This window comes from Myotis myotis, unplaced genomic scaffold (assembly GCF_014108235.1).
Source record: "Myotis myotis isolate mMyoMyo1 unplaced genomic scaffold, mMyoMyo1.p scaffold_m19_p_3, whole genome shotgun sequence".
NCBI lineage: Eukaryota > Metazoa > Chordata > Mammalia > Chiroptera > Vespertilionidae > Myotis > Myotis myotis.
The window spans coordinates 192,553,751-192,581,430 of record NW_023416335.1 but is presented as its reverse complement, the minus strand read 5'-3'; the positions used below and the strand labels follow the sequence as shown (position 1 = coordinate 192,581,430).

Below are 27,680 nucleotides of genomic sequence, written 5' to 3'. Positions count from 1 at the left end.
AAATCAATAACAGAAAGCTAGCAGGGAACTCTCCAAACATTTGGAAACTAAACACATTTCTAAATAACTGATGGATCAAAGAGAAATTAGAAAATATTGTGAACTTAATAAGAAATATATATGCTGAACCGGTTTGGCTCAGTGCATAGAGCGTCGGCCTGCAGACTCAAGGGTCCCAGGTTCAATTCAGGTCAAGGGCATGTACCTTGGTTGCGGGCACATCCCCACCGGGGGGCGTGCAGGAGGCAGCTGATCGATCTCTCTCATCGATGTTTCTAACTCTCTATCCCTCTCCCTTCTTCTCTGTAAAAAATCAATAAAATATATTTTTTAAAAAAAGAAATATATAAAACTAGAGGCCCAGTGCATGAAATTAGGGTAGGGTAGGGTCCCTATGCCTGACCTGATACCAGGGCCCATCAGGTTCCCCACCTCCCCGCCTCCTCCTTCCCTTGCTCCCTCAGCGCCCCACCACCACTGCAGCTGGTCTCCCGCCATGTTCCGCACCGCCTCCTGGTGGTCAGTGCACATCAGAGCGAGCGAGCAAACTCCCAGTCTGGTCGAACTCCTGAGAGGACAATTTGGATATTAGCCTTTTATTATATAGGATACCAAAATATATTGGATGCAGCTAAAACAGTGACTAAGGGAAAAATCATAGTATCAAATGCTTATATTAGAAAAGAAGAAAAGTCTGAAGTCAACAATCTACATTTGTACCTTGAAAAGCTATATAAAGAATTGGAGAAATAAACACAAAGCAAGCAGAAGAAAAACAAGAGCAGCAATTAGTGAAATTGGAAACAGAAAAATAGAAAAAGTCAATGAAACCAAAAGTTGATTATTTAAAATGATCAATAAAATTAATAAACCTCTAGCCATACTGATAAAAGAGAATAGCGAAGATATAAATTTCTAATATCAGGAATAAAAGAGGAGATACCACTACAAACCCCACAGATATTAAAAAGTTAATAAGCCCTAGCTGGTTTGACTCAGTGGATAGAGCCCGCGGGACTGAAGGGTCTTGGGTTCGATTCTGGTCAAGGGCATATGCCCAGTAGAGTGTGCAGGAGGCAGCTAATCAATGATTCTCTCCCTCTCCCTTACTCTCTGAAACCAATAAAAATATATTTTAAAAATTAAAAAGTTAAGGGAATATGACACATAAATTCAACGACTTAGATGAGATGGATCAACTCCTTGAAAGCTACAAGCTACCAAAACTCATCCAACGAGAGAAAGATGTAAAAATATACAATTATAAACCTTTTAGAAGATAGCATAGGAGAAAATCTTAGTTTCTGGAATTAGCAAAGTGTTCTTAGATGCCACACCAAAAATGTTAATTCATAAGAGAAAAAAAGTGGTAAGTTAGACTTCATTAAAATTCAGAACTTTTGCTTGGGGGGAGAAAAAGTCAAGAAAAGGAAGAGACAAGCTACAGAATAGGGGGAAAAATACATGTAAATCCCTATCTAACAAAGAGCTAACCAGAATATATAAAGAGCCCTAAAAACTCAACAGTAAGAAAATAAACAAGCCAATTGAAAAATAGCTGACTTACACACTTTATTAATGAGACTGTAATGATGGCAAATAAGCACATGAAAAGATGCTCAACATCATTAGTCACCAGGGAAATACAAATTAAAATCATGATGCAATATCTATTAGAATAGAGTACTTACACACCCAATAGAATGGGTGAAATAAAGTAATTGACAATACCAACTGCTTGCAAGGAGGCAAAGCAAATGGAACTCTTGCTTTGCTGGTAGGAATACAAAATGGCACAGCTACTCAGGAAAACAGTTTATCATTTTCTTATAAAGTTAAGTATACACTTACCATATGACCTAGCAATCCCACTCCATTTCATGCTAAAGAAACAAACATGTTCACACAAAAACGTGTATAGGAATGTTTATAGCAGCTCTTTTCATAATTGCCAAAAACTGGTGAATGGATAAACAGACAATAACCAGTAGAATACAACTCAGCAATAAAAAGGATCGAACCATTAATACATACAACATCAAGAGTGAATCTCAAGGGCTAAATAAAGCCGAATGAAAGAGCCACTTTCAAAAGGTTACACACTATATGACTTCATCATACAACATTCTGGAAAGGCAAAACTCTAGCAATGGAGAACAAATCAGTGGTTGCCAAGGGATAGGATTGGAGGAAGGGTGTGACTACAAAGAGCAGCAGGAGAGGGTTTGCGGGTAATGGAACTGTTTTTATCCTGATTGTGTTGGTTTACCCAAATCTATTATGTGTTAAAACTCATAGAAACTGTACACACAGCAGCTTTACTGTGTGTAAAAACAAATACAAGATTAAAAAAAACATGTACTGGGTTACTGGCAATCCATCGTTTTAAAACTATGCTGTTGGGTAAATTTTAATATAAATTTTTAAACAACTTTAAATCACTGAGGAACTTTTCATTTAAAGGAGCCCCCATTGTGAGTCATTCTGTACAGCATGTTAGTATCATTTGTGTCTATCTGGATTTTGTGTCCTGGCTCTTGCAGTGCTACTAGGTAGCTATATGATGTTCGAGTCACCTCTGTTCCACAGTAAAATAGGAGCTGGGGTTTGGATATCCGTAATTGTTGCTAAGCTACCTTGGAATCCTCTCCAACCTCAAGATTCTGCTTTAGTAGGTTGGGTGGTAATTCTGACCTGCTGGCACATTTGGGAACATACAGAGGTGATCTCTAAGGTCTCTTTCAACTCTAAAATTATATCATATACTTAATTTGCTTAAATCAAGGGCTATCTGTATTGGGAATCGGTTTCTGTCCTTCCCTGCCACATTCTCTGTGAATTGGGAACCCACCCCCCACCCAGATCCCACCAGTAGTTTTCTAAGAGCCTAGCTTTGCTAACTTTCCTCAAACCATTTTCCACCTGTGTCACTATGACTTTTCCAGGGTATTTCTGCTCCCTCTTTTAGAGACTCAGTCCAAATCTCTAGCCCTTTCCCATGCCCCCTTCTCTCCCCTCCTCCAGCGTCATGTATCCAAATGTCCTTCGCCTCAGACCCCACAGACATATGGCTGACATCCTGGATGGAGAACACTGACATCTTGGGGATAATTGTCCAGAACCTGTAAGTTCTCCAGTTGGCAAGTGACAGGCTAGATGAAGAGGATGGGATGGATGCTGGGGCAGCACCCCATTCTCCAAAAGATAAGGTCCTCAGGGATGAGAAGAATCATAAAGGGCAGAGAAAGGGCAAGGAATTCTGACCTCACCTCAAGGACAGTCTAGAGGACAAGGACCTGGGCCCAGAGCAGGAAGCACCACTGCTCCTCCTTGTCCCTGGAAATCCACTTAAGGTAGATATTGAGGCTGGGAAGGCTCAGAGCTACAGCACTCCACAGGGGGACTTTAGGCTCACCTTCTCTAGCAGCTCTGCCAGCCTTCTGCAACCCAGCCCCTTTAGTGATCTTCCATCCAGCCATTCCAGCTCCATGCCCCCCGCTGGTTCTCCCCAGGGATGGAGGCAAGTTGGGAGGCTCCTTACAGGAACCAGCTACACAAAGTCTACTTCTCTTATCTTTCAGCAACTCCTCTGCCCAACTGTCCCTATCGTCATCTCTCCTCCTCTAGTGTGGCTTCACCTGGCTCCCACCTCTCCTATCTGAAGCCCCCCAGTGATGTCTAAGGGAGAGAAAGGGAAAGGCTACTTTTTTCTTGTTCCTAGCCCAACTGGAATGGCCCAAGAGAAGGAATCCTTGACTCTTGCTGCTCCTTCAGCCTCATTCCCAGGACTGGGAGCTTAAGGGCAGAATAGGTATATAAAGTTAAATGGTCTGGAATATGTGGGCTGGGAGACCAGCCCTCGTTCTCTGGGTAGCCTGTTTATATAACTTGGGCACTGAGTAGGCATCATTGAGTAAAAGGTGTTACTAGAACCGGAAGCCCTTTGTTAGCACAGGAGGAGGGAAAATCTCAAACTGCAAGGGGGACAGGATCAGAATGGCCCAAAACATTTCTTTCTACTTGTTGGTCTGTGAACTGAGCAATGGCAGGGTGAAAGATGATAGTTGGTAGCTGGAAGAACGGAGAGCTTGAGGCTGATTCAAGGCCAGTAAGATGGAAGTTTGGTTGTGTCTGGAAGTATTTGAGGAGTCCTGTGGATGGAATCAAGGATGAGGACCACAGAGAGCACTGAAGGAACCAGACTCAGACAGAGTAACTGGGGAGAAGTCATTCATATTCCATGCACTGTGTCAAAAGCGTTCTGTGTACTATCCACGTCACCACTGCCACCAGTGCCAAGAAAGGCCCATTTTACAAAACAGGAAACTGATGTTGAGAGATGAAGAATCTTCCCCAGAGTTGTAGATAACTGTTGGAACAACACATCACTGCTGAGAACTAGAGTCACAGGCCTGCGGAGTAAGTGCTGGGTTGAAGGGTGGACCTCACCCAAGAGCAGGGAGCAGGGGTGAAAATTAGTTCATGTGTCTGAAAGCCAGAACCCAAATGGGAGAGCTTGTGAAACACTGGAGTGACTCACCTAGATGGCAATAAGGGCAGCCCTTGCCCTGCTACAGCCCCTACTCAGAACTACACCCATGTGTGGGTGCTGGCACAGAAATTCAGGTTGAGATTGGGCACTGCTGTAGCCTAAGACTTTGTAGCTAGAAGGAACCTGCATAGCTGAGGTCCAGGGAAATGAATGACCTGCCTAAGACCACATGGCTAGGTTGGTGGCAGAGCTGAGTTGAAGACCCAGCCTCTGGGCTCCTTCTGTAACTCCAGTGCTTTTTCATGTGCTGCCTCCTCAGGAGACTAAGGCTGCTCCCCCTGCCAGAGGAAGTAAACACGTGTCTATCTGGACAGAGCAGATTATACTTGAAGCTGGGGGCTGTAGACACTTTGAGTTCCATCAACCATAACTCAGCACCCAGATGGAGGTTGTATTAGCTATACCTGTTTAACCTCTGGAATTCTTGGGTTATGGTGTGGTTTTTTTTTGTTTTTATTAATTTCTAGAGAGAAAGGGAGAGGGAGAGAGAGAAACATCAAAAAGAGGGAGAGAGACAGAGACAAAGACAGAGAGAGAGAGAGAGAGAGAGAGAGAGAGAGAGAGAGAGAGAGAGAAACATCGATGTGAGAAACAGATCAGTTGCTGTAAGTACCCCAACTGGGACCAAACCCACACCTTGGGCATGTGCCCTGACTGGGAATCAAACCAGTGACCTTTCAGTGCACAGGATGACACTCACCCAACTGAGCATTCTTGGATTCTTCTAGCCATTGAATTGGTTCCCTTGACCCTGGTCATGCCTCTTCACCAACCCTATTTAATAAGATTTAACACCTGCCTTGGACTACAAAGCCAGTGTTTGGTTGTTGAGCTCAACATCATCTCTCTGCTCATTGAGCAACTAGACAAATCCTCTTGAACCTATTTATCCATTAAAACATCCCTTTGCTGAGAGGACTCAGAGCCTTGAATTTTGGGTGGTTGCTGATGGATGTTTTGCCTTTGTTTACCAACTGAAAAGAACTGAAGATTTTTTTAATTAGTGGAAACCATCATTAAACTCATACAAGCATTTGTCATCATTAATAGGTTCCCAAGAGAAACAGAGTGACCCATTTGCCTGAGCCAGGTCAAGCAAGAGTGAACGTCTTGAGAAATTTGAGCACTTCATGCCCTTCCAGTACCGCTCAGGTTCCAGGTTAGTTTTCCCCTCGGGTCTCCTTCACTGGGCTCAAATTCTCAACAGCTGGCAGTGGAGGGTTTGAAGAATGTTTGGTGGAATGTTGCTGACCCCAGAGTTCCTCCCACTTGAAGGCCTGCGTACGGTTATTTGGACTCCTTCCTGCTCTGGACCACAAGTGTTCCCACCCACAGTCCATGGGAGAGACTGCGCCTGAGGGACAAGGGGCAGCAAATTCCTCAGGCACCTATGAGATATGCCCTACATTCCCCCTGACAAATGAAGTTACAGCAAAAGCAAGGGAAGACAGCTGCTTACATTTCATCCAGCCCAGCTGAGTTCCATTGCTGCTTCCCATCTGCCAGTCCCAATGCCATTACCATTGAGGCACTGGGATTGAACTTGAGTTATGAAGGCCACACATGAAGACAGAAGAAAGGAAATGACGAGGAGGAGACAAGAGGGTTGAAATTGAACAGGAAAAGATTAAAAGCAAAGCCAGAATGCCACTTGGTTTTTTTTCCCCATTCTCCTTTATTCCTTAAACACCTAGTTACAAGTTGCACAAACAAAAAATAAAGGTAGAGGACACAGGGAAGATTTTTGTGATGTGTAGGAGATGGGAAGGGAGAAGGGGGTGAGAACCAGTACTCTCTCTCCACATAGCCCCCTGAATGAGGGCTATGACCCCTGTAGCAGGGGGTCTGAGAAGGAAGTGGGCAAAGGTCCAAGGTAGCTGAGGGAGGGAGGAGGCCCTTAAACCCAGAGCTCCCCACAAAAGCCTTCAATGTATGGCAGGGGTAGAATGGGGAAGGTGAGGAGGTTCAAAGATGGAGCAGCAAAATGAAAAATCAAGTTAGTGGATACAGGAGATGTGGAGTCACTGTGGGAAGGGAATTAAAGAAGGAAAATGTAGATAAAGGGGGCAGTGAAAGGTTCTCCCTGAGACTTCAGGGAGAGTGGGGGGCCAGCTTGCCTGTTAATTTAATATTAAAGTGGGAGTGGGAGTTGGAGAGGAAAAAGTTATATCGGGGGATGATTTGTCAGCCTCTCAGCCTGTACCTGGAGGGGGAGAGAGATGAGTACAAGTCAAAAGGAAGACAAATGATAAAAGCCAGGAGTTGGGGTTTAATCCCTATTCTGGTGAGAGTTCTTTCCGTAGCAACTAAAACTTCTATCAAAGGCAGTATTTGCTAGGCACCTGGACTGTTTCTGCCTCAGCAGAGTAATGGGCACAGGTACTCTGCCCAACCTCCCTCCTGTGCCTGGCATCTTACAATTCCTCCCCCTCAAATACTTACAAGAGAGGCTGAGGGCCCAGGGCCCTCACCAGTCATAGCGGCGGGACTGTCGGGAGGGGGAGTCCTCAGGTGCCTGTATGGCCAGGCGGGGAGGCCCTTCGGTCCTTCGGCCTCCACCCCCTGAAGCCTCATGCCTTCGAAATTCCAGAGGGCGCTGCTGCCGGAATCGGGAGGTCTCTCTCCGCCATTCATCATCAAATGCTGCGGCCTCACCTGAAGAGGACATAGACCAGACACCACCTGTGGACAGCCTGGCTTCCAGAGGAAGATGCAAGGGTGAGCCACAGGCTTCTATGACTGAAACTGCTGAGAGTAGGGGTATGGGATGTGTGGGGGAGGGCAAGCTTATTTAGCAATTCCTGGTTCAATGTGGTTCCTAGAAGCCACTAACAGGCCTAAGGCATGACCACTAGAGAAGGAATTCAGGAATGGGATAATTATTTACTTAAGGAGCAGAGTCCCAAGCACACAATAAATATTTGATAAGTATTTGTTGATTTAAAAAAACAAGAAAAAGCCAGAACCAGTTTGGCTCAGTGGATAGAGCGTCGGCCTGCGGACTGAAAGGTCCCAGGTTCGATTCCGGTCAAGGGCATGTACCTGGGTTGCAGGCACATCCCCGGTGGGAGGTGTGCAGGAGGCAGCTGATCGATGTTTCTCTCTCATCGATGTTTCTAACTCTCTATCTCTCTCCCTTCCTCTCTGTAAAAAATCAATAAAATATATTTAAAAAAAAAACACGAAAAAACAAACAAAATAAAAATGGATCCAGTTGGAGAGGGTAGATTACTATCACTCTCTCACTTAGGTGACAGACTTTGCCCCTCCCTGGTGACCTGACTCAGCCCCAAAGCTGACAAGCCTCCAAGAGAGGTAAGAATATGGGGCTCACCATCACCCGGCAGGTGTGACTTAGTGGTTGAGCATCAACCTATGAACCAGGAGGTCACGGATCAATTCCCAGTTAGGGCACATGCCCGAGATGCAGGCTCACTCCCCAGTGGGAGGCATGTAGGAGGCAGCTGATGGATGATTCTTTCTCATCATTGATGTTTCTATCATTATCTCTCTCCTGTCCTCTCTGAGATCAATAAAAATGTTAAAAAAAAATGAAAAGAAATATGGGGCTCACCATATTTTGCCCAAAAAAATATCTATGGATGTAGGGAGAAAAAGCTGGTATCTCCTAGTTCACAGAAACTGGACTAGGACTAGGGGCTATTGGAAGAGAAGCTGGAAGGGCGGTGAGCAGCAAGGAAGGCTCACTTTCATCCAGGTTGATGTAGTCCTGCCGCTCTTCCTGGTCCCCTGTGCGGTGGTTTCGGGAGCGCTGGAGGATGTGAGCCCGATCTCGGATGTGATGTCCAATGGACATCTGCTCTAGTCCACTGTCCGAGTCCCGCACAGTCCTCCGAGTCTCCCGGATCTGGGATGAGGCAGAACATGGCACATTCAGCTGCCCCTTCCAAAGCCCAGGCCACGCCAACCCGGGACAGACAAACCACCCACAGCTCAATCTTGAAAAAAGAAGGCAGGGTTTCTGTGGCTGCCATTCAAATCCTGCCTTCTCTGAGAGGGAAAGCTCTCCAACTCACCCCGCCTGGTGCCGAGCGCATCTCTGACGTCTCCTGGTAGACCTTGGGGGCACCGTCACCCGTATTGGAGTAGGAGATGACTGTGGAGGATGAGAAGGTCTGGCAGTTGCCTCCAGCAGTCATGTGTTCCTGAGAAGGAAAGGGTCCAGTGGGCCTGAAGGGGAGGGGCTCTGGAGACAGGATCCCACCCTTCAGCTGCCTGTTCTTGCTCATATCTTCCTCACAAAATGTGAAAACTAAGAAAATGTCAGGACTCATCATTACCCCCCAAATTCCTGAGTGCAACAATAAAAAAGGACCGCCTGGCCAGTGTGGCTCAGCGGTTGAGCATCAACCTATGAACCAAGAGGTCGCCAGTTGGATTCCCAGGTTGCAGGCTTGATCCCCAGTGGGGGGATGTGCAGGAGGCAGCCAACTGATGTTTCTATCTTTCCCTCTCCCTTCCTCTCTCTCTAAAATCAATATAAACATATTTTAGCCGTAACCGGTTTGGCTCAGTGGATAGAGCGTCGACCTGCGGACTGAAAGGTCCCAGGTTCGATTCCGGTCAAGGGCATGTACCTTGGTTGCGGGCACATCCCCAGTAGGGGGTGTGCAGGAGGCAGCTGATCGATGTTTCTCTCTCTGATGTTTCTAACTCTCTATCCCTCTCCCTTTCTCTCTGTAAAAAAATCAATAAAAAAATATATTTAAAAAAATATATATATATAAACATATTTTAAAAATAAATAAAAAAGAAGGACTTTAAGAGTTTTAGCCTTAACTGCATATTTCATAAGAGTGCTGCTGCTGCTTCACACTCAGGCATGAGAGCAGACACCGAAACCCAGTGCTCTCCGGATTCAGTTTCTTTACCCAGCTTGACCCCTTCTCTAGCACTCTCCCCCACTCCTCTGAGGACTCAAGATGGTGCCAAGGGATGAAACAGGAGTCTCACCATGTTTCCGATCATGTCGTTCATCATCCCAAACATGTCCATGAAGCCACCCGACTGCAGCAGAGATGGAGAGCAGAATGAGTGCTCAGAGATAACCCACCATCCCGTTCTCTTCTTCCTTCACGCCTAGCAACTGCTCTCTGTCATTCTTCATGAACATGTTTCTCTTCCTGTATACTGCAGCCCTCCTCCTCAGCCTCTATGGCTGTTCTGATCCAATTTCCCTTTTCCTGACTGCCCTAGGTATGCCGAAGTCAATGGGGCTCACCTGTAATCTTATAAAAACCATGTCTAGTGGGTCCTTCACCTGCACCTCCCTCCTGAAAAGAACAAACTTCCCTAGACAAGTACATTTTCCTAATGAGTATGGCTCCTACAAGGACAGAAGTCAATATTAGCATCTTTACCTCATGGACTCATAGCACACAGCAGGCCCAGAGCTCTGAGAACACGATAAAAAGTTTCTAGGGTTACCCATAAGGCTATTCTAGAGAAGCACATTTGGAAGTAATATCTAAGTGTATAGAGTGTATCTGAGATGGAAGGACACAAGGAGATAAGAACTCACCATTCCCAGCATCCCAAAGGGAGAGACGGCCCCAGCCTACAGGAACAGAGAAAGAACAGACATTAGCGACCACCACTGATCTCACTGCAATCCCAAACCTAGCCCATGGCCTCAGCTTGTTTTTCACCTTCCTCTCGAAGGGGTATCACTCAGCCCTTCTTCCAGACCCCTTCCCCCTCCTCCTAGATGATCCCACTTTGCTACACTGGTTGTAGTGCAAGAAAAATCAAGCGCTTTACTAACCACCCTCCAGCCTTTCTTTGGGTCTCAGGTACACTGCAGCATCATTACCTGCATCCTGCGGCTGGCAGGCCTGGTCCCTGGCATGTTGCCATCCGTAATGCTGAGGAAGGGGCTGTACCCAAAGCCACCTGACAACATCCGGTTCATATGCTGACGGTGAATAGCAAAGGGGTCCCTGTGGAGTGAGTATACAGTATGGATGGCAGACGGGCCAAGCAGTCAACCGCTCCTCCCCCCAAAAGAAACCGGTCCTGGGGAACAGAGGCACAGATGTCTGCTTGCCCTCCAAGATGGGGCTGGAGCTCAGTATCCAGCCAGTACTGTAGACACCATGGGAACCCACATGTCTGTAGGCACTCAGACACCTCCAGTGGAGTGGGATGAGTACCAGAGCATGGGGGGGAGGCAGTACTCACATCAGGAACATGGGATCCTCAGGCTCCACATCCCTCATGAAGCGGAACATCCTGATTTTAGCTCCAGGGGGCTCCACACTGTAACGATGAGATACTTGGCGGCAGCCAGGCTTTGCACACCCGCTCAGTGTCGGGGCGCTCACAGCACTCACCGTCCCTTCCACATCCTGCGGCTGACCTCCCACCCCGAACGCGGTGAGACCCCCTCCAGGGCTGCACCACCAGCCTCCAGGGAGAGAGGAGCTCTTCCAGCCTCTCGCAAGGCGGGCCACGGGGAACTCCCCCGCCTCTCCCACTCAGCCATCCTCTCCCCAAAGCCCTGGCCAGAGCATACCCCTCCCCTGCCGCCACTGTTCCGGATGCGAATCCCAAGTGCCGGCCCTGCGCCCCGTGATGACCCCAGCACCCCGCCCCCTCCTCCCCCAGCCGCTGCCAGGCCTCCCCGGGCGGGCCTCGCGGTCCCCGCCGAACTGTCAGAGGACTCCGCTGGCCCGAGCTCTCCGCCGGGCGAAGCAGGAGGCGGGCCTGACGCTCCCCTCCCCGCACCCCAGGCTCGCAGCCCTGCAGCCCCGCTCCCACCGAGCCTCACCGGTCCCCGCCTCGGGCTCAGCGGCCCATCCGGCCGGTCTCGCCTCCCGAGCGCTGCAGGATCAGGGCTGGCGGCCCCGGACGCAAGATCGGTCCGGGCTCGAGCTGCTCGGCCTCCCGCGCCGCCGCCTTCCACAGCTGCCACCTCCGTACCTCCCGCGGCCCACGGAACCCGAATCCCGGCCAGGCCCGGACGGAAGTGACGTCACGGCGGGGACGCCCACCCCGGGGCGGCCCGCGGAGCCCCGCCCGCCGGCGGGCGTGGAGAGGAGGCCGGGGCCGCCCCCGGGGTGGCAGGGCGCTGGGGTAGGGCGCGGGGTCCTCCGGGGACAGAGGGTGATGGGAGCTGATTGGCAGCCTGGGTTTGGGCTCTGCTGACCCGAAGAGGCTCCCCGTCAGGGTTTGGGGGGAAGCAGAGGGAGTCATTACTCGCGAAGGATGGGGCTGGGGCGGGGCGGCACGTTCGCTCAGCGAAGGAAGAGGACCGGGAGCAGATTCCCATGGGAGGGGCACGCGCCCCGGGGAGGACCAGACGGGGCGGACCCCTGGGGGAGCCTGGAGCCGACTTTCTACCGGAGAAGCGCTCAGCCCAAGAGGCAGGAAGGGCGGCGATCCCGCAGGGGACGCTGGGGGCCAGCTCGGGAGGAGGCGCTACCGGACGGAGGCGGGGCCGCTGAGTGACGCGGGGAGGCGGCGGCAGTCCCCCAGGGCAGCCTGGTCGGCTCGGAGCGAGCGGGCGGGGCGAGTCCAGGTGTGGGAGGGATCCGGCCGCCAGATGGCGCCCTTGGGTCAGACTGGAACGACCTCCCCCAGGGAACTGGGTTTGGCGAGGTTCCTAAACCCCTCACTTAACCCTACCGTGAGGGTCGGAGCTCATTTAGTAGCAACCTTCCCTGTCTTTTCCCTAATTTCTGTGTCCTCAAGAGCTCCCAGCCCTGCACTGATCTTGTCTTAGTCAGGTAGCTAGGTCAAGGGTGTACTGTAAAGACTTGGAGAAGCTTCATTAACCAGAATCACCCTGGGGTGGAGCTGGAAACAGACTCTGGAGACCTGACTCCGAGGCCAAAGACTGATACTTTGACATAGTAAATGTCTTGCATAAAATCTGGCCCAACTGGAGAGAAAGGCCCATCCCCCTGGGTATCAGGGAATTTGGACTGTCTAGGGTGGACTTTAAACCAGATTTATCCAAATCTAGCTCTCCCTGGTTCTTTACTCTGGCTGCCAGCCATCTGAGTGCTATGTGGAGCCTGACAATCAGAAAGACTTGTTCCCAATATTTCCCTGGGGGAGAAAGAGGAAGGGGTCCATGGTGACTCAGGAAAAGGTATTGGGGGCAGGGCTTCTCAGGTTTCTTTGGACTTGATCATCATTAAAGGGGAAAAAACAATAGTGAAGACAGAGGGTACAGAGACAGATAATTTAGAAGCAGGCTGACTGGCAAAGCCAAAGAAAGACAAAGACACAATAAAAGAAAATTTGTTTTCATTGATATTTCTGGGGAAGAGACTTAGTAAAATATTTTACATTTATCTTCCAGATGCTCTATCTCTTCACATCCCACCATGCAAGTGCCCCTGGAGCAGATCCCAAGTGCTGTTTACAAATTACAGTTTAGCTTCTAACTATGAGACAAAGCTCCAAACCTGGGTTTTTGTCTCAGGTTAACAGAAATCCTTGAACAGATGGGGATGAAGGAGGCGATGCAAGAGCTCATTTTTGCGTTCCAGGAGACATACCATTTAGGCAGCCATCTACTCCCAAGAATTGAAGGAATGTAATTTTACAAGAACCTTTCTGTCCCCAACAACCAGAGTGTGTCTCCCTTCTCCATTGCCTTCACTTCTATAGGGTGTCCCAAAATTCACGCAAGAAGTAATTTTGATAGAAAACACAGGTTTATAATTAAAAATTGTAAATTTCTTATTGATTCATAAAGTATACAGTATAGGGTTATGTATGGAATAGCATATCGGGTAAATGGCCTCCACAGCTTTACTGGCACATACGCAAAGCTGTGGTCTTCATTGTCCCTGCTCCTGGGCCATAATTAGTACTTGGTAATGCTTATCAAATTGAAGGGATTGAAATCAAAGGGCAACAGATATTAGAATCTGATTCAATAAATCAAGTAAAATTAGGCTTTTATTTTTTGTTGTTGTTAATGCTCACGCAAAATTCAAATCTTGCGTGAATTTTGGGACACCCTATATTTCCTCCCATGTTCCCTCCTTGTTTTTCTGCCACCCATTCCTCCTTCCTTCCTTCTTCCTTCCTTCCTCCCTCCCTCCCTCCCTCCCTCCTTTCCTTCCTTCCTTTCATCTCTGTCCAATGAACTGAGGAACAGAAATTCCTCTGTCACTGGAGTGTCTTGTAGATGGTAAGATGTAGGAGGGAAGTGGACCCTGCCAGGGGTGAGGGTTAACACCAGGAGGATAAAGATGGAAGAGAAATAAAGTAGTTCCTATATTCACTTCTCTATCTGATAGAAACAAAGTCAGGAAGTCCTTGTGAGAGCAGAGCTTGGCCAGAAAGGGGCCTTTTTAAGTGCAAGGTCATGCACCTGGAGCAATCCCAGGGCAGTTGGATTTGGAAAAGAGTGAGGATGGGGAATGATGTGGGAGTAGGGGAAACTGGATTTCCTGCCTGGGCCAAAGTGAATGGGTGTAACTGAGTGTATGTGTGTATGTGTGTATGCATTTGCATCGGGGGAGGAAGGTGAACCCTGAAAATTAGCACTAAGGTGCCCCAGGTAGAGGGAGTTGTACAGCAGACACCAGGTTAGAGTGAGATTGAAAAGTGACTCAGGAGCATTTTTTAAAAATCAGCTTTTCTGTTTGTTTTTATATCCACATCCATTCAACAAATATTTATTGAATACCTACTGTGTGTCAGGTACTGTTCCTGGCTCTGAGATATAGTAGTAATACAGGGAAAATAAAGCAAGGTAGAAGGGGGACAGAGGAACAAACAACTGGGAGGTAGTGGTGGCTTTTTAGAGTGACTAGGGAAGGCATCGCATATCTACACTAATAAAAGAGAAACATGGTAATTGGCGTACAACTGCTACCCTTTTCATTGGCTAATCAGCGAGATATGCAAATTAACTGTCAGCCAAGATGGCGGCCGGCAGCCAGGCAGCTTGAAACTAACATGAGGCTTGGTTGCCTCAGTGACGAGGAAACAAACGTTCCCCGCCTGCGGCTGCAGGCCTCTGAACGGGCAGTTTCAAACATTGTAACAAATATCGCCAGACTTCAGCCAGCAGATTCGCAACATTGTATGCAAAGGCCAGAAACCTACTTTCTGGAGCGGAGGCCTAAGAGCTGGAGCCAAGCCTCAAGGTAAAGCTGGCCCAGAATAAAAAAAAAAAATGAAAAAAGGAGCGTTTGGGAGTTCAGTCACTCCCAGCCTGAAAACAGCCCTCAGCCCCTCACCCAGACTGGTCAGGCACCCCAGTGGGGACCCCCACCCTGAAGGGTGTGTGACCAGCTGCAACCAGCCATCATCCCCTCACCCAGGCTGGCCAGGCACTCCAGTGCGGACCCCCAACCTGAAGGGTGTGTGACCAGCTGCAAACAGCCATCATCCCCTCACCCAGGCTGGCCAGGCACCCCAGTGGGGACCCCTACCCTGATCCAGGACACCCTTCAGGGCAAACGAGCTGGCACCCACCCATGCACCAGGCCTCTACCCTATATAGTAAAAGGGTAATATGCCTCCCAGCACCGGGATCAGTGGAGCCGAGAGGCCTCCCGGCACCGGGATCAGCATGACAGGGGGCAGCGCCCAAACACCCTGATCGCCCTGCTCTGTGTGTGACAGGGTGCGGCACCCCAACCCCCCCCCCCGCCCCCCCGGGCCCTGCTCTGTGTGTGACGGGGTAGAGCCATAACCTCCCCATTGGCCCTGCCCTGAGTGTGAGAGTGGCGGGGCCCCAACCCCCTGATCGGCCCTGCTCTGTGGGTGATAGAGGGCGGTGCCCCAACCCACTGATCCGCCCTGCTCTGTGTGTGACAGGGGATGGTGCCCTAACTCCCCTATCGGACCTACTCTGTGAGTGACAGGGGGGAGCTCCTCAACCCCCTGATGGGCCCTGCTCTGTGCGTGACAGGAGGGAGCTCCCCAACCCCCTGATGGGCCCTGCTCTGTGCATGACAGGGTATGGAGCCCCAACCCCCCGGATTGGCCCTGCTCTGTGCGTGACAGGGGGTCGTGCCGCAACCTCCCCATCGACCCTGCCTTGAGTGTGACAGGGGGTGGTGCCCCAACCCCCCAATCGGCCCTGCTCTGAGCCCAACCAGGGGCTGCACCTAGGGATTGGGCCTGCCCTCTGCCACCCGGGAGCAGGCCTAAGCCAGCAGGTCGTTATCTCCCAAGGGGTCACAGACTGCTAGAGGGCACAGGCCGGGCTGAGGGACCCCCCCCCTTCCCCCGGAGTGCACAAATTTTTGTGCACCGGGCCTCTAGTCCTATATGATAAAAGCCTAATATACTAAATGTCTGATTGGCTGTTCAGCCAATCAAAGCGTAATATGCTAATGACATGCTAAGGATGCTCAACCACTTGCTATGATGTGCACTGACCACCAGGGGGCAGACAGTCGACCGGGCGACCAATCACTATGATGTGCACTGACCACCAGGGGGCAGATGCTCCAATTGGTAGGTTAGCTTGCTGCTGGGTCCGGCCAATGGGGACTGAGGGAGACAGGCCGGACATGCCCTGGAGCCCTCCCATGGTCCCTCCCCAGCTGGCCAACTTCCCGTGTCACTCCCCTGCCCTGATTGTGCCTGGCCTGAGGCCTTTAGCAATCCGGGACCCCTTGTGGGATATTGGAGATCCCGCAGGCCAGGCCGAGGGACCCCACTGGTGCACTGGGCCTCTAGTAAGATGATAATTAAGTTGAGACCTAAACAAGAGGAGGGCTAGCTGAGGTGAGAACTCTCTAGGCAGATGAAATAGTAAGTGCAAAGGCCCAGAGGCAGAAGTATGCTTAGTGTGTTCAACAAAGAAGCCAATGTGCCTAGACCAGCCGTGGGCAAACTACGGCCTGCGGGCCAAACCGGCCCATTTGAAATGAATAAAACTATTGAAAAAAAAGACCGTACCCTTTTATGTAATGATGTTTACTTTGAATTTATATTAGTTCACACAAACACTCCATCCATGCTTTTGTTCCGGCCCTCCTGTCCAGTTTAAGAACCCATTGTGCCCTCAAGTCAAAAAGTTTGCCCACCCCTGGCCTAGACCGATGTAGAATAGGGAAGAGCAATAGTAAGAGACAAGGTCACAAAGAAAGAAAGAAGCCAGATCATGTGGAAGTTTGTAAGAGCTACAAAAAGGATCACTGTGGCCATTATATGGATAGACTGTTGGAGGACAACAGCAGCAATAGAAAGACCTATTCACGTGCTGCTGTCATCATCCAGATGAGACATGATGGTGGCTTTGACTAGATTAGAAAAAATGGAGGTGATGGGAAGTGGTCATGTTCTAGATATATTTTGAAGATGGAACTAATGAAATTTGCTGATAGATGGATGCAGTGTGAGGGAGAGGAATCAAGGACTCCCAAGGTTTTTTGATGTGGGTAAGTGAATGAGAAATAAATGACTGGTCTGCTTGCTGCATTGTTCTGAATATATAAAGACAATGATTTGAGAATAGTACATTAAAATTGTGTCTGGTTGGAAGATCCTGACCATGTGGCTCCCTGGAAAGTCTCACCTTTAAAAGCTAGTCACCTAAAGCAGGAGGAGATGTGGACAACAGGAATAAGTGAATTTCATACCTAGTTTGACCGTAAGTTGTTAACTGTTAGACCATCAGGGATAGATACCTTGCTAATGTTAATGGTTGGTATTAGCATTGGATTTTTTGTTTTTTTAAATAATTTTATTTACTTATTTTTTAAAAATTTACTTATTTTTTTAGTTAATCCTCACCTGAGGATATTTTTCCATTGATTTTTTTTAGAGGGAGTGGAAGGGAGGGAAAGAGACAGAAAGAAATATGATATGAGAGAGACATTGATTGCCTCCCTACTCACACCCCCCACCCCCCGCCACCGCCTGCAACCAAGGTATGTGCCCTTGACCTTGACCTAGAAAAGAGTCGAACCCAGGACCACTCAGTCCATGAACCTACACTATCCACTGAGCCAAACCTAGGTTTGCACTGCATTGGAGTTTTAAGTCTTAAGAACTTCCTGTTGTTCTTTGATCATTTCAAGAAGACATCCTGAAGGAAGCAGGGCATCTTGTGATTAACATTAAGGGCATTAAGGATTCATTTTTGTGTCACCTGTTTAGTAGTTCACGTCAAAAAATATTTATTGAGCTCCTACTGTGTGCCAGGCATAGTGCTAGGTGCTGGGGATAAAAAGACAAGACATAGTCCTAACCAGTTTGGTTCAGTGGATAGAGCATCGGCCTGTGGATGGTCCCAGGTTCGATTCCAGTCAAGGGCACATGCCCGGGTTGCGGGCACATCCCCAGTAGGAAGTGTGCAGGAGGCGGCTGATCGATGTTTCTCTCTCATCGATGTTTCTAACTCTCTATCCCTCTCTCTTCCTCTTTGTAAAAAGTCAATAAAATATATTAAAAAAAAAAAAAAAAAGACAAGACATAATCTCTGCCCAAGATCTCAACCCTTCAGTGTTGACCCATGGACTGAAGGGTCTTTGGCCAACATGGAATTAATTATTATCCAGTGAGGAAGTATGCAATAGAAAGATTTATTTTTTTAAATTGTATTAAATTTATTGAGGTGACATTAGTCAAGTGTACAATTCTACAATACATCATAATCTGTATATTGCATTGTTTATTCACCACCCAAAGTCAAATCTCCCTTTTGTCACCATATATTTGACTCCCTTTAGCCTTTGAAAGATGTATATAAAAAGGCCAAAAGAGGGAGTTCAAAAGAGGGAGTGACTTTGGGAGTGAAGCCAAGAGAGCATTCCAGGCAGAAGATGTGATCAATGTAAAGGCACAGAGGTATGCCTCATTTGGGAAGAACTATCAGGAGTAAAAAAAAAAGGGGGGGGGGAGCATGGGGTGTTGAAGCAAAACATTTGAAAAAACAGTGGTGAGAGATGAGGTTACAGAGGTTAAACCCTTAAAGGGATCAGATCTTTGGACTTTATCTGATAGTTTTTGTTTGTTTTGTTATTGTTGTTTGTTAACTCTCCCCTGAGGATATTTTCCCATTGATTTTTAGAGAGAGTGGAAGGGAGAGGGAGAGACAGAGAGAAACATTGATGTGAGACATCCATTGGTTGCCTCCCACAGGAGCCCAGACTAGGGCCAAAGCCTGCAACAGAGGTACAGGAATCAAACCTGCAACCCTTCAGTCCGAAGCTCTATCCACTGAGCCAAACTGGCTAGGACTATCAAAGGGTTTTATATAGAGAAATTAAACAATCTGTATTTTAGGTAGAAAGACAGTTTATGCATTTTAGGAAACATTTTTGAGCTTCTACAATATCCCAGATAGGAAAGCAGATGCTAAAGATACAAAAATTCTTTCAATTGATTGAAAATCCTAATTAAGCTAAAAGTCAGCAAGTGATGTTGAGCCCCAGGGCAGACGCAGGAGTTAGCTTGGTAAGAAGAGGAAGTACTCAAGAAAGCTTTATAAAGTGAAATGTGAAATGGTCCCATTTTATCAATCCTTTTAAAAAATTTTATTGATTTTAGAGGCGGGGGGGGGGGCGGGGGGGGGGGGAGAGGGCTAGAAAGATAGAAACATGGATGAGAAACATCATCGATCAGGGGCCTTCTGCACACTCCCTACTGGGGATCGAGTCTACAACCGGAGCATGTGCCCTGACCAGGTTCTAGGTAGATGTTCAACCACTGAGCCATTGGCTGGGTGTGAAGATGATTTCTTAAGTAATGCTCCTGGGGGAAACATACTCAAAACCAAGATAAAAGTTAAGCCCTAACCGGTTTGGCTCAGTGTGCTATCGCACACCGGCCTTCGGATTGAAGGGTCCCAGGTTCGATTCCTTCCCGGCACATACTCAGTAGGGGGTGTGCAGGAGGCAGCTGATTGATGTTTCTCTCTTATCCATGTTTCTAACTATCCCTCTCCCTTCTTCTCTGTAAAAAAATCAATAAAATATATTTTTTAAAAAGTTAAGCTGGTTTAGGTCTCTCTCTAGTAGCTCATCTCAACTCTCCAGTGACTTGAGCTTTTTAAATATACATAGGTATAAAAAAAATCACACACACCAAAAAAAAGCGAAGGAATAGAAATGAGGTTATTGGGAGTGGAGATAAAAAGGTACAGTGAGGAGAGGGGAGGTCCAACTCTTCAAGTTTCTATCCAATGCCTTGAATAACTAGATCTTCCTTAGTACTCAACCAATCCGATAGATAGGCAAACGAAAACCAAATGCCAACAAGCAGGAAGCTGGAGAGGGGGAGGAATTCACTCCTGAATGAGATGGACAGAACTGAACACGTACACCCAGCGAGGGAAATGTCTGGGAAGTCAGGCCAGAGCTCATAGTGCCCCTTGCTTCCTGGGTTCATGCCTCCCCTGTTCCCATCTGGCCCCCCTTTTCCCACCCTCAGAAAATGTGTAAGAAGCACAGGTTCCCCCACTCAACTAGTGGGGAAAATTCTCAGCTGGACTGTGGAGGAACAACTCGGGACAGACGAGCCTGCACGAGGCCTCAGTTCTCGGGAGGGAGCAGCCGGCGAGCATCGCCAAACACCGTCCGTCCGGCCCAGAGACCGGATCCGGGTCCTCGTCCAGCCTCAAGGGCTGCGGGGTTGGCTCTCGGCAGCCCAGCCAGCCCCTATCCGCCCGTCTCACTTCTCGCTCCGTTATTTCGAAGCCAAGACGTCGGGAGGCTGGTCTGTCGTCCACGCAGACGGGGAAGGCCAAGGGATGCTTTTCCCATCGGGAAGGGATTGAGAGCCAGGCCTCCAGCTACTGGGTCTCTTTCCTGTGGTCCCTCGTGTCCAAACTCTCCGATTCTCCAGGCGCTCCCTCGGGCCTCGGGGCAGGGCTCCCATTCTCTGCCTCTCCATCTCCCTGGAATTTTCCACTGCAGCTGCCTCCGCTCCCAGACACCCCTCCCTGGGCAGAATTCCCGGCTCCCTCCGCCTCCCCTTCCTTCATCACACCTCATTCCCGCCCCCGGCCCTGAGGCCCCGCCCCCGGGCCCCTCGCTCCCCACACTAGCCCCGGGGGTCCCCGTTAGAGGAAGGGGAGGCCAGGCCCTCACGGGAGAGCGAGAACGAGGGTCCCCGGCCCTCTCCCGAGCGGGCAGAGAGGGCAGTGGAGGGGCTGCTCCCCCGCGGGGCTGCTGTGGGGGGAGTGGCCCTCCTCAAATCCCCATATAAGGCAGGGCAAGCAGTTGGGCTACTGGATTGGCTGATTCAAATGAGCATTCCACCTGGCAACAGGGTTTCTATTGGCTCTCAGGAAAAATAGGAGGAAGGTGGATGGAGGTTGTTGGTGGCGGGGATTGGAGGGGGGAGGGGAGTGGAGGTGACCGGAGTGGGGGCGGTTACCAGGGCAACAGGGTAAGAGCCCAGCAGGGTGTCCGAGACAGCAGGCGGGGCTGGGGGTGGCGGAGGGGGTAGAGGAAGGAGGAGGGCGGGAGGGAGAGGAAAGAGACAGACGGGGAGGGAGTGAGAGCGGGGAGGGGGGCGGGGGGGGGTAAAGGGGGGGAAGGAGAAAAATGAAGCTGGAGAGTAGAGATGGAGAGGGTCAGAGATCGCTAAATACATCAGTAAATGAGTCAGAGAAACAGATTGAGAGACGGAAAGATCTCAGAGAAAGATGGGTTCGGCAAGGAAAAACCTGGGTGGGGCTCCAAGATTTTTGAGGAGAGGGAGACTGAGAAACAAGAGTCAGGAAGAGACATGGAGAGGTGTGCGCACCAACGGAGCAGAAGATGGCTTATTCAAGCCCTCAAATAACAAGTGATGATCAGTGTGTATTTCCTATTAAGAAAATAGGAGTAATGGTAACGACAACCAAATAATGGGAGCGCGCACACACCCAAGATACCTTTTTCCAAACCCTAACCTTCCACTCCATTTACATTCCTGACCTTTAACCCCCTCCCCCCACCCCAGGCTCCTGTCCCCTCCTGAAACCCTAAGCGTCTTAAAATGCCCCCAAGACACCGAGACTCAGGGCCCGGGACTGAGGCTGTGGACCAGGGTGGGACCCCAGACCTGGAGCCCTGGCAAAGGAGGCACACGGCATCCCGGAAAGCTGGGGAAGATGGCAGCGGAGGGGAGAGAAATGGAAGGAAAGGGAAAACAAGGGCATGAAGAGGAACCGAGGAGAATCCCAAGGGGAGAGGGCCAGGGGGCAGACGAGACCAGGACAGTGGCGTCCGGGAAGGAGGGTGGAAGGGGCGCATGGGTGAGGTGCGAATGGAGAGGGGCTGGGCGCAGAGGAGTGAAGAGGAGCAGGAGGGCCCGGCGAAGTGAGACGGGAGAGGAAAGGAAGCGGCCTCCGACCCCGCGGGATGGGAAGAGCCGGGAGGGTCACCGAAGTCGGCCTCGGGCGGGACGGGGCGCGCTGCCCGGTCCCATCGCCTCCAGGCCACGCGGAGGCCCGAGGGCAGGGGAAGGCCGGCGCGGTGCGCAAGTGGCTCCCACCGCTTCCTCCTCTGGAGGCTTTTGGTTTCTCACATACCTGCCCAGCTCCCCCTCTGCTCCCCACACCACCCCCTGGCAACATCTCAGGGTGGTTGTTTTTTGGGGGGGGGAGGCCAGGAGGATTCTGGCCATCCCTCCAGCCCGCCCCCAACAGACAGACTCCACATCCACAGGCGGAGGCCCCGCCCCGCGGGAACCCCACCCCGGCCCACCTCCGCGCCCCGCGCCTCTCCGGCCCCTCCCGCCCGGCCTCCCCCCGCCGCGCGCCCTCCCCTCGCTCTCATCCTCCTATCCCCACCTCTCCAACCTCCGCTTTCATCCTCCTCCCGGCTCCTCTCCTCCCCGCTCCCGCCGGCCCCACCCCTGGGAAGCCCCTCCCGTCGGGCAGCGCCGCCTTTATAAGCGGTTTCCCTGCCCGGGGGCGGCAGCGGCTGGTCGGTGGCAGCTCTGCGGGTGCGGGGGCGGCGAGGACCCAGCGACCGCGGCCGGAGCGCGCCAGCCACCGCCCGCACCGCCCTTCCGCCCGCTCTCCGGACGGCGCAGCCCTGCGGGTCTCCGCTCCGGACCCACCCCCGCCCCACCCCGCGCGCCTCTGCCGCCTCTTCCAGAGCCCCAGCCCGCCGAGCGGCCGCCGCCGCCGCTGCCGCTGCCGCTGCCGCTGTCGCCGCCGCCACCGCGCCAGGTTCCGGCCGCGGCCACCCTCCGCCGTCCAGGGCCCCTCCGTCCCGACCCCGGGACCCCGGCTCCCCGCCAGCCCCGGCCCCGGCACCATGTCGGAGAAGAGCGTGGAGGCAGCGGCCGAGTTGAGCGCCAAGGTACGGGCGGGGACGGCCGCCATCCGGACCCGCGCGACCCCCGGACTCGGCGCGGCCACGCGCCCCTGGCCGCCCCCGACGGCCCCACGCTGCCCGGGCGCCGGAGCCCGGCCGACCCTTCTCCGCCCTCCCCCCGCTCCCGGCCTGGCGCTGCCTCCCCGGCGCGGCGTGCTGCCCGCCAGCGCCCTCTAGCTTCCCGGCCCGCTCGGGCCCAGGCGCCGTCTCCACCCCTCTCCGGCCCGGCCCGGCCCGCACACCCTGGCCCCGGCCCGTTCCGTTCCGGTCGGAGCCCTGCACGCGCGGCCCACTCCGCCCGCTCCCTCCCCGCGCCCCGGCCCCCCGGGGTGTAAATTGACTTCACCTCCTGGGCTGCGCGGCGTGAGACCCTCCGGTGTAAACAGGACTCTCCCCGGAGGCCGCCCCTCGGCCCCTCCCCTCGAGGCCGACTGCCGCCTGCTCCTCTCCTTGCACAGCCACTGCCTCTATTTTCTCGTTTCCCTCCGATCTTGCCGGCTGCATCCTTTCCTTTGCCCGTGGCCGTCAGCTGTCTTTTCTCTCCGTAGCACCTTTTCAGCCCCCCCCCCCCCACACACACACCTGATAAAGAACCCTGAGTCCCTAAAAACCACAAGCGGGATAGGAATAGCCTTCGAAAAAGCCTCTGCTCAGCATTGCACCGCCTTGCATGAAGCCATCCTTGCTCTGTCAGCTCCCTTCCCCGGCCCATCCGTTTGCCCTTGCCTCGCTTCCAGCCTTTCATTTCTCCAGGGAACTTGCTGAGGATTGCTTTGGGCAGTTAATTCGGCCAGGGCTTGGGGGCTGGGAGCCCGACCTTGGGAGTGGAGGGTGGCCGAGGAAGTCATGGGGGCCTCCTGATGGCCTGTGAAGCGAGAAGGAGGGACCCCGTGGGATTACAGGCCGTGGAAGAGGGGGGCTGTGTGCGAGATCTGGCAAGGTGTGGTGGCACGTGACTTCACTGAGTAGGTGTCTTTGTATGTCAGAAATGCAGCGAGTGTGTGGGACTGCCTGTGTCAGTTACATGTGTGCGTGTGGAGGCCTGGAGCCGTGTTGCTGGTTCGTGCGTGCCCAGGACGCCACCGTGCTCTGATGCTGTCTGTCTCAGGAGGGTGCCAGAAGACCCAGACACGGGCCATGTGTCCTGAGTTGCGGCGGGGCTCCTCTGAAGCTGTGTGTGTGTGAACTGGTGTCAGCCCGTGTCAGCGTGTGCCTGTGTTGAGTAAATGGGCCAGAGGGCTGCTTAGCACAGACCTGGGTCATACCCTCCTGGAAAGAGGATCATGGAAGGACAGTGACCAGAAGGACAGAGCAGGGAGGAGAGGGCCCGGCCCCTTGGACTTTGGTCTCGTAATGTCCCTCCCCCCTTAAGCCCAGATGGGAAACTCAGGCCAGGGGCACACAGACTTGGTGCTAGGGCCCAGAGAGAAGCTCATGAGCCCGGGGTGGCTCTCCAGGCCCAGGATGGAGGAGCAAGCCCACCAGGTAGTAGGAACACCATACTGCCCTGGCCGGGCAGCCCAGTTGGTTAGAGCGTCGTGCCAAGGTTTGATCCCTGCTCGGGACACATCCAAGAATTAACCAATGAATGCATAAATAAGTGGAACAACAAATCAATGTCTCTCTCGCTCATCAAAAATGAGTTTGAAAAAAAGAAAGAAATGCCATACCGACCATGTGGCAAAGAAATGAGGACAGCCAAGTGACATGAGGAAACCTAGCTGGAGTGAGAGGGTCAAGCATTCTCCCTTCCCTGAAAGGGAGAAGGGAATTGAGTGTCCCTCCAGGCCAACCACTGACACCAGCCCGTACCCCCTCCTATCCCAGTTCAGTTCCAGAAAGGACACACCCTCTCAGGGTGATCTACTCACACAGAAAACTTCCATCCACACGGAATCAGATACACAGAGTTGCACACCAATGCCAGATCTGATCATAAGGAGACACTCGTTCAGGGCTTGCCAAGGGTGGGGTGGGAAGAGGAGGAATCAAAATTGGAAGGGCAGGTGTGTCTAGAGAAGGGGGACTCTCAGGAGCATCTCCCTCTGCCACATCAGAAAAGGACATTAGGGTGTGCCTGCTAAGATCTTGGGGTGAAGAAGAGGGGCAGTGCAGGAGGGGGGGTGTCCTCTAGACATGTACTTTCCCCATCTGTATTTCTGTCCCACCCCAGACACAGAACTTGTCTCATTTCATCTCCATGTCCCACATTCTCCCATGTTTGTTTTATCCTACTTGACCTACATCCCCTGGAAGTAGTTATTTCTACCCTCCTGCCACACCGTGCACACTCCAGAGGGAGGTGGAAACTACTTGAACTTTTTTTTTTCCCCAAAGAGGGGAGTGGGAAAAAGTGAGAGGGGGTGCCAGGAATTGGGCTAGAGTGCTCTCCCTATTCCTGTGGTGTTTGCCCAAGTAGGAGCCTGAGGATTCTGGGGACAGACACACAGACAGGGAAACAAAGGCTTTGGTAGCTGGGGGGAAGCTGGGAGGGATGCCCAGGAAAGAGTACCAGGAAAAGGCCCTAGGGGTAGACAAAAGGCAGAGCTGGGCAGGCAGTGGGAGGGGGTGGGGCATCAGGGCTGTGAGCAGATGGAGGGGATTTGCTTTGCTGAGCTGAACTCTGCAGCCAGTGAGGTTTGGAAGAACTTGATGGGGATGGTGAGCAGTTACCTTGGCCACCTAGTTCTCTTTCCTCATCACTTTTCATCTTCTCTGAGACTGGGGAAGAAAGTGTCTGATCTCAGCCCTGTTGTGGCCTTTAGGCCCCTGCGACCTCTGTTCTGACTCTAAACTGCTGTCACTACCTTCTCTATTTCACATTCTCCTCTAAGCTCACTGCAGAGGGAGAACCAGGGCTGGAGGGACTTCAGGGCTGCAGATGCTTTCTGGTGAGAGAAAGGTGACCTCTTTCTCTCTTGCAGGACCTGAAGGAGAAGAAAGAGAAGGTGGAGGAGAAGGCGAGCCGGAAAGAGCGGAAGAAAGAAGTGGTGGAGGTGCTGAGGGTCAGGGTTGGGGGTTGTGCCCACCTTGCCCCACCCTTCCGGTCCTCCCAGTGCCCCTGGCCGCTGGTGGTGATGGTGTGGGAGGCAAACAGCCAGCCTGACCCTGCTCTCTCCTCTGATCCCCAAAGGAGGAGGAGAATGGAGCTGAGGAGGAGGAAGAAGAAACCGCTGAGGATGGAGAGGAGGAGGATGAAGGAGAAGAAGAAGGTGGGGAGGGGCAAGGAACAGAGTCAGGGTGGGCTTGAAGACCTGATGTAGGGCTGAGGGCGACCACTGGGGCCTGCTGGGGCTCCCTGCCTCCCCAATGACCCATTTCTGGCTCCTCAGATGAGGAAGAAGAAGATGATGACGACGAGGGGCCCGCGCTGAAGAGAGCTGCTGAAGAGGAGGTTTGGGCTGGGTTGTGGGGCCTGAGGGGCTGTCAGGGATGCAGCAGGGGCTGGGAGCCCTTTGGATTTGGATCCAGAACCCTGTGGTGCATGGGCGGGTGCTGGAGTAGGGCAGGGACAGGGAAGTCCCTCTCCCATTTACCTGCTCTTTCCCTCCACAGGATGAAGCTGATCCCAAGCGGCAGAAGACAGAAAATGGGGCATCGGCATGAGCCCCCTGCCAATGGGCTGGGGAAGGAGGCCCCTCAAGGCCTGGAGATGGGGGCAGGAACAGTTCAGTGCAGCCACTCTTCACCTGACTCCTTGCTCTGGGCCCTGCATCAGAGCTGCCACCCTCTTTCTCCCCAGCCTTCTCATGTCCACCTCTCCAGACACTGCCCTTCCATCCTCACTCTGCCATTGTTCCACCTTCTGACCTGTTCCATCTGAGCTCCCCAGCTGGTCCCCAATTGCTCCCTTTCCCTCTTCTTTCTCTCTTCCTCACTCCCACCCCTCCTCCGATAGCTTCTCCTTCGGAACCTCTGCATCCTAGCCTTCTGTCCTGCCCATCCCTACCCTGCCTGATCCCTGGGTCTCCTTCAGATCCCCTTCTCTCAGACAGCGCCAGGCCGGGGTGGGGCCAGGGTTGGGACCAAGCCCCACAGCTGCCCCCCTCTCCTCCCCTTTTTGTATAATTTAATAAAGAAATGGTCGCGCTTCTGTTTTTAACCTGTCTCCTGCTTTCCCAGGGCAGAGGGAGGAGGGTGGCTATGTCACATTCTGTTAGAACCGTTCCCTTCTATTAAAAAGTGCCCTCCTATTACCCACCATTAAAGAAGACAAGGTCAGCACTTTTCAGGGTGGGCACGGAGGACGGCTTCTTTGAGAACTGACTGTTGTCCTGATTTTGGATTCTTGGGGAATTCCTCCCCAGCAATACACGCGCACTTCCCTGCTAGCCCACACCAGGTCTAGACACTGCTGAGCCCAGTGGAAAGCTACCAGCCTTATTGTGCTGAACCAGGCAGAGACAGCCTCAGAAACAGGAAGTCCCACCCCTGCAGTGGGAGAAGGCTGGAGGCCTGGGTCTCAACTTCCTGGGACCTGGAGCGAGTGAGTTGCCTCTGCCTGGCACTGAGGTGTGAGTACCTGGCTAAGTAGAGAGCTCCAGGGCCTCTTGTACCCAGGCTGGCGGCAAGTTCTTGGCCCCCGCCCTCCATCACTCCCTGCTGGGCTCCTCAGGCTGGGACAGGTGGGAAGCAAGGGTTTCAACCTTCCCTAGTACTTCTGCCTCAGTTTTTCTCGAGTTTAGTCTCTTGCAGGATTTCTGCGTTTCGCCATATCACCCTTGCCAATCTAGAACCTCTAGGTTGGGAGCAGGGGTCTGAGCTGGGGCAGGTGCGTGTGACTTATCAACACCACCAGCTTGTTAAAGACCCACACTTCACCCGCGGTCAGGACTACACGCAGCTTTTGTCTGCATACTCCGTAACGG

The 27,680-nt window shown here is 51.8% G+C and overlaps 3 protein-coding genes across 11 annotated transcripts in view; 2 read left to right on the top strand and 1 right to left on the bottom strand.

Annotated features, from left to right (window-relative positions):
• Positions 1-5,717, top strand: part of COPS7A (COP9 signalosome subunit 7A) — a 38,896-nt gene extending 33,179 nt beyond the window's left edge. For 2 of the 4 annotated variants that reach the window (XR_004965749.1, XR_004965748.1), the window contains exon 12: positions 5,603-5,717. Coding sequence is in view for 1 of the 4 variants with exons in the window: in XM_036297209.1 (XP_036153102.1) it covers positions 5,603-5,624 (22 nt within the window). In the remaining 3 variants the exon portion in view is untranslated. The remainder of the gene's footprint in view (positions 1-5,602) is intronic. The other 2 variants (XR_004965750.1, XM_036297209.1) reach the window with 1 other exon arrangement.
• Positions 506-11,553, bottom strand: MLF2 (myeloid leukemia factor 2). 5 transcript variants are annotated; one of them, XM_036297199.1, is made up of 9 exons: positions 11,343-11,552; positions 10,754-10,831; positions 10,386-10,512; positions 10,095-10,130; positions 9,527-9,580; positions 8,590-8,718; positions 8,261-8,420; positions 6,995-7,245; positions 506-568 (listed from the first exon to the last, which is right to left on the bottom strand). In XM_036297199.1, exons 2-9 carry the CDS (start codon positions 10,801-10,803, stop codon positions 521-523), a joined length of 855 nt encoding a protein of 284 aa, XP_036153092.1. In that variant the 5' UTR covers positions 10,804-10,831; positions 11,343-11,552; the 3' UTR covers positions 506-520. The 5 variants fall into 5 exon arrangements, with proteins under 5 accessions (XP_036153092.1, XP_036153091.1, XP_036153090.1 ...); XM_036297198.1 differs by lacking the exon at positions 506-568 and adding an exon at positions 1,548-4,151 and having other exon boundaries at positions 11,343-11,553; XM_036297197.1 differs by lacking the exon at positions 506-568 and adding an exon at positions 4,197-4,369 and having other exon boundaries at positions 11,343-11,553.
• A 10,755-nt stretch (positions 11,554-22,308) lies between these two features.
• PTMS (parathymosin) lies at positions 22,309-26,914 on the top strand. 2 transcript variants are annotated; one of them, XM_036300119.1, is made up of 5 exons: positions 22,382-22,797; positions 25,737-25,808; positions 25,946-26,024; positions 26,145-26,206; positions 26,368-26,914. In XM_036300119.1, the coding sequence occupies exons 1-5, from the start codon at positions 22,753-22,755 to the stop codon at positions 26,416-26,418; spliced, it is 309 nt and encodes a 102-aa protein (XP_036156012.1). In that variant the 5' UTR covers positions 22,382-22,752; the 3' UTR covers positions 26,419-26,914. The 2 variants fall into 2 exon arrangements, with proteins under 2 accessions (XP_036156011.1, XP_036156012.1); XM_036300118.1 differs by lacking the exon at positions 26,368-26,914 and having other exon boundaries at positions 22,309-22,797; positions 25,737-26,024; positions 26,145-26,193.
• The last annotated feature ends 766 nt before the right edge of the window (positions 26,915-27,680 follow it).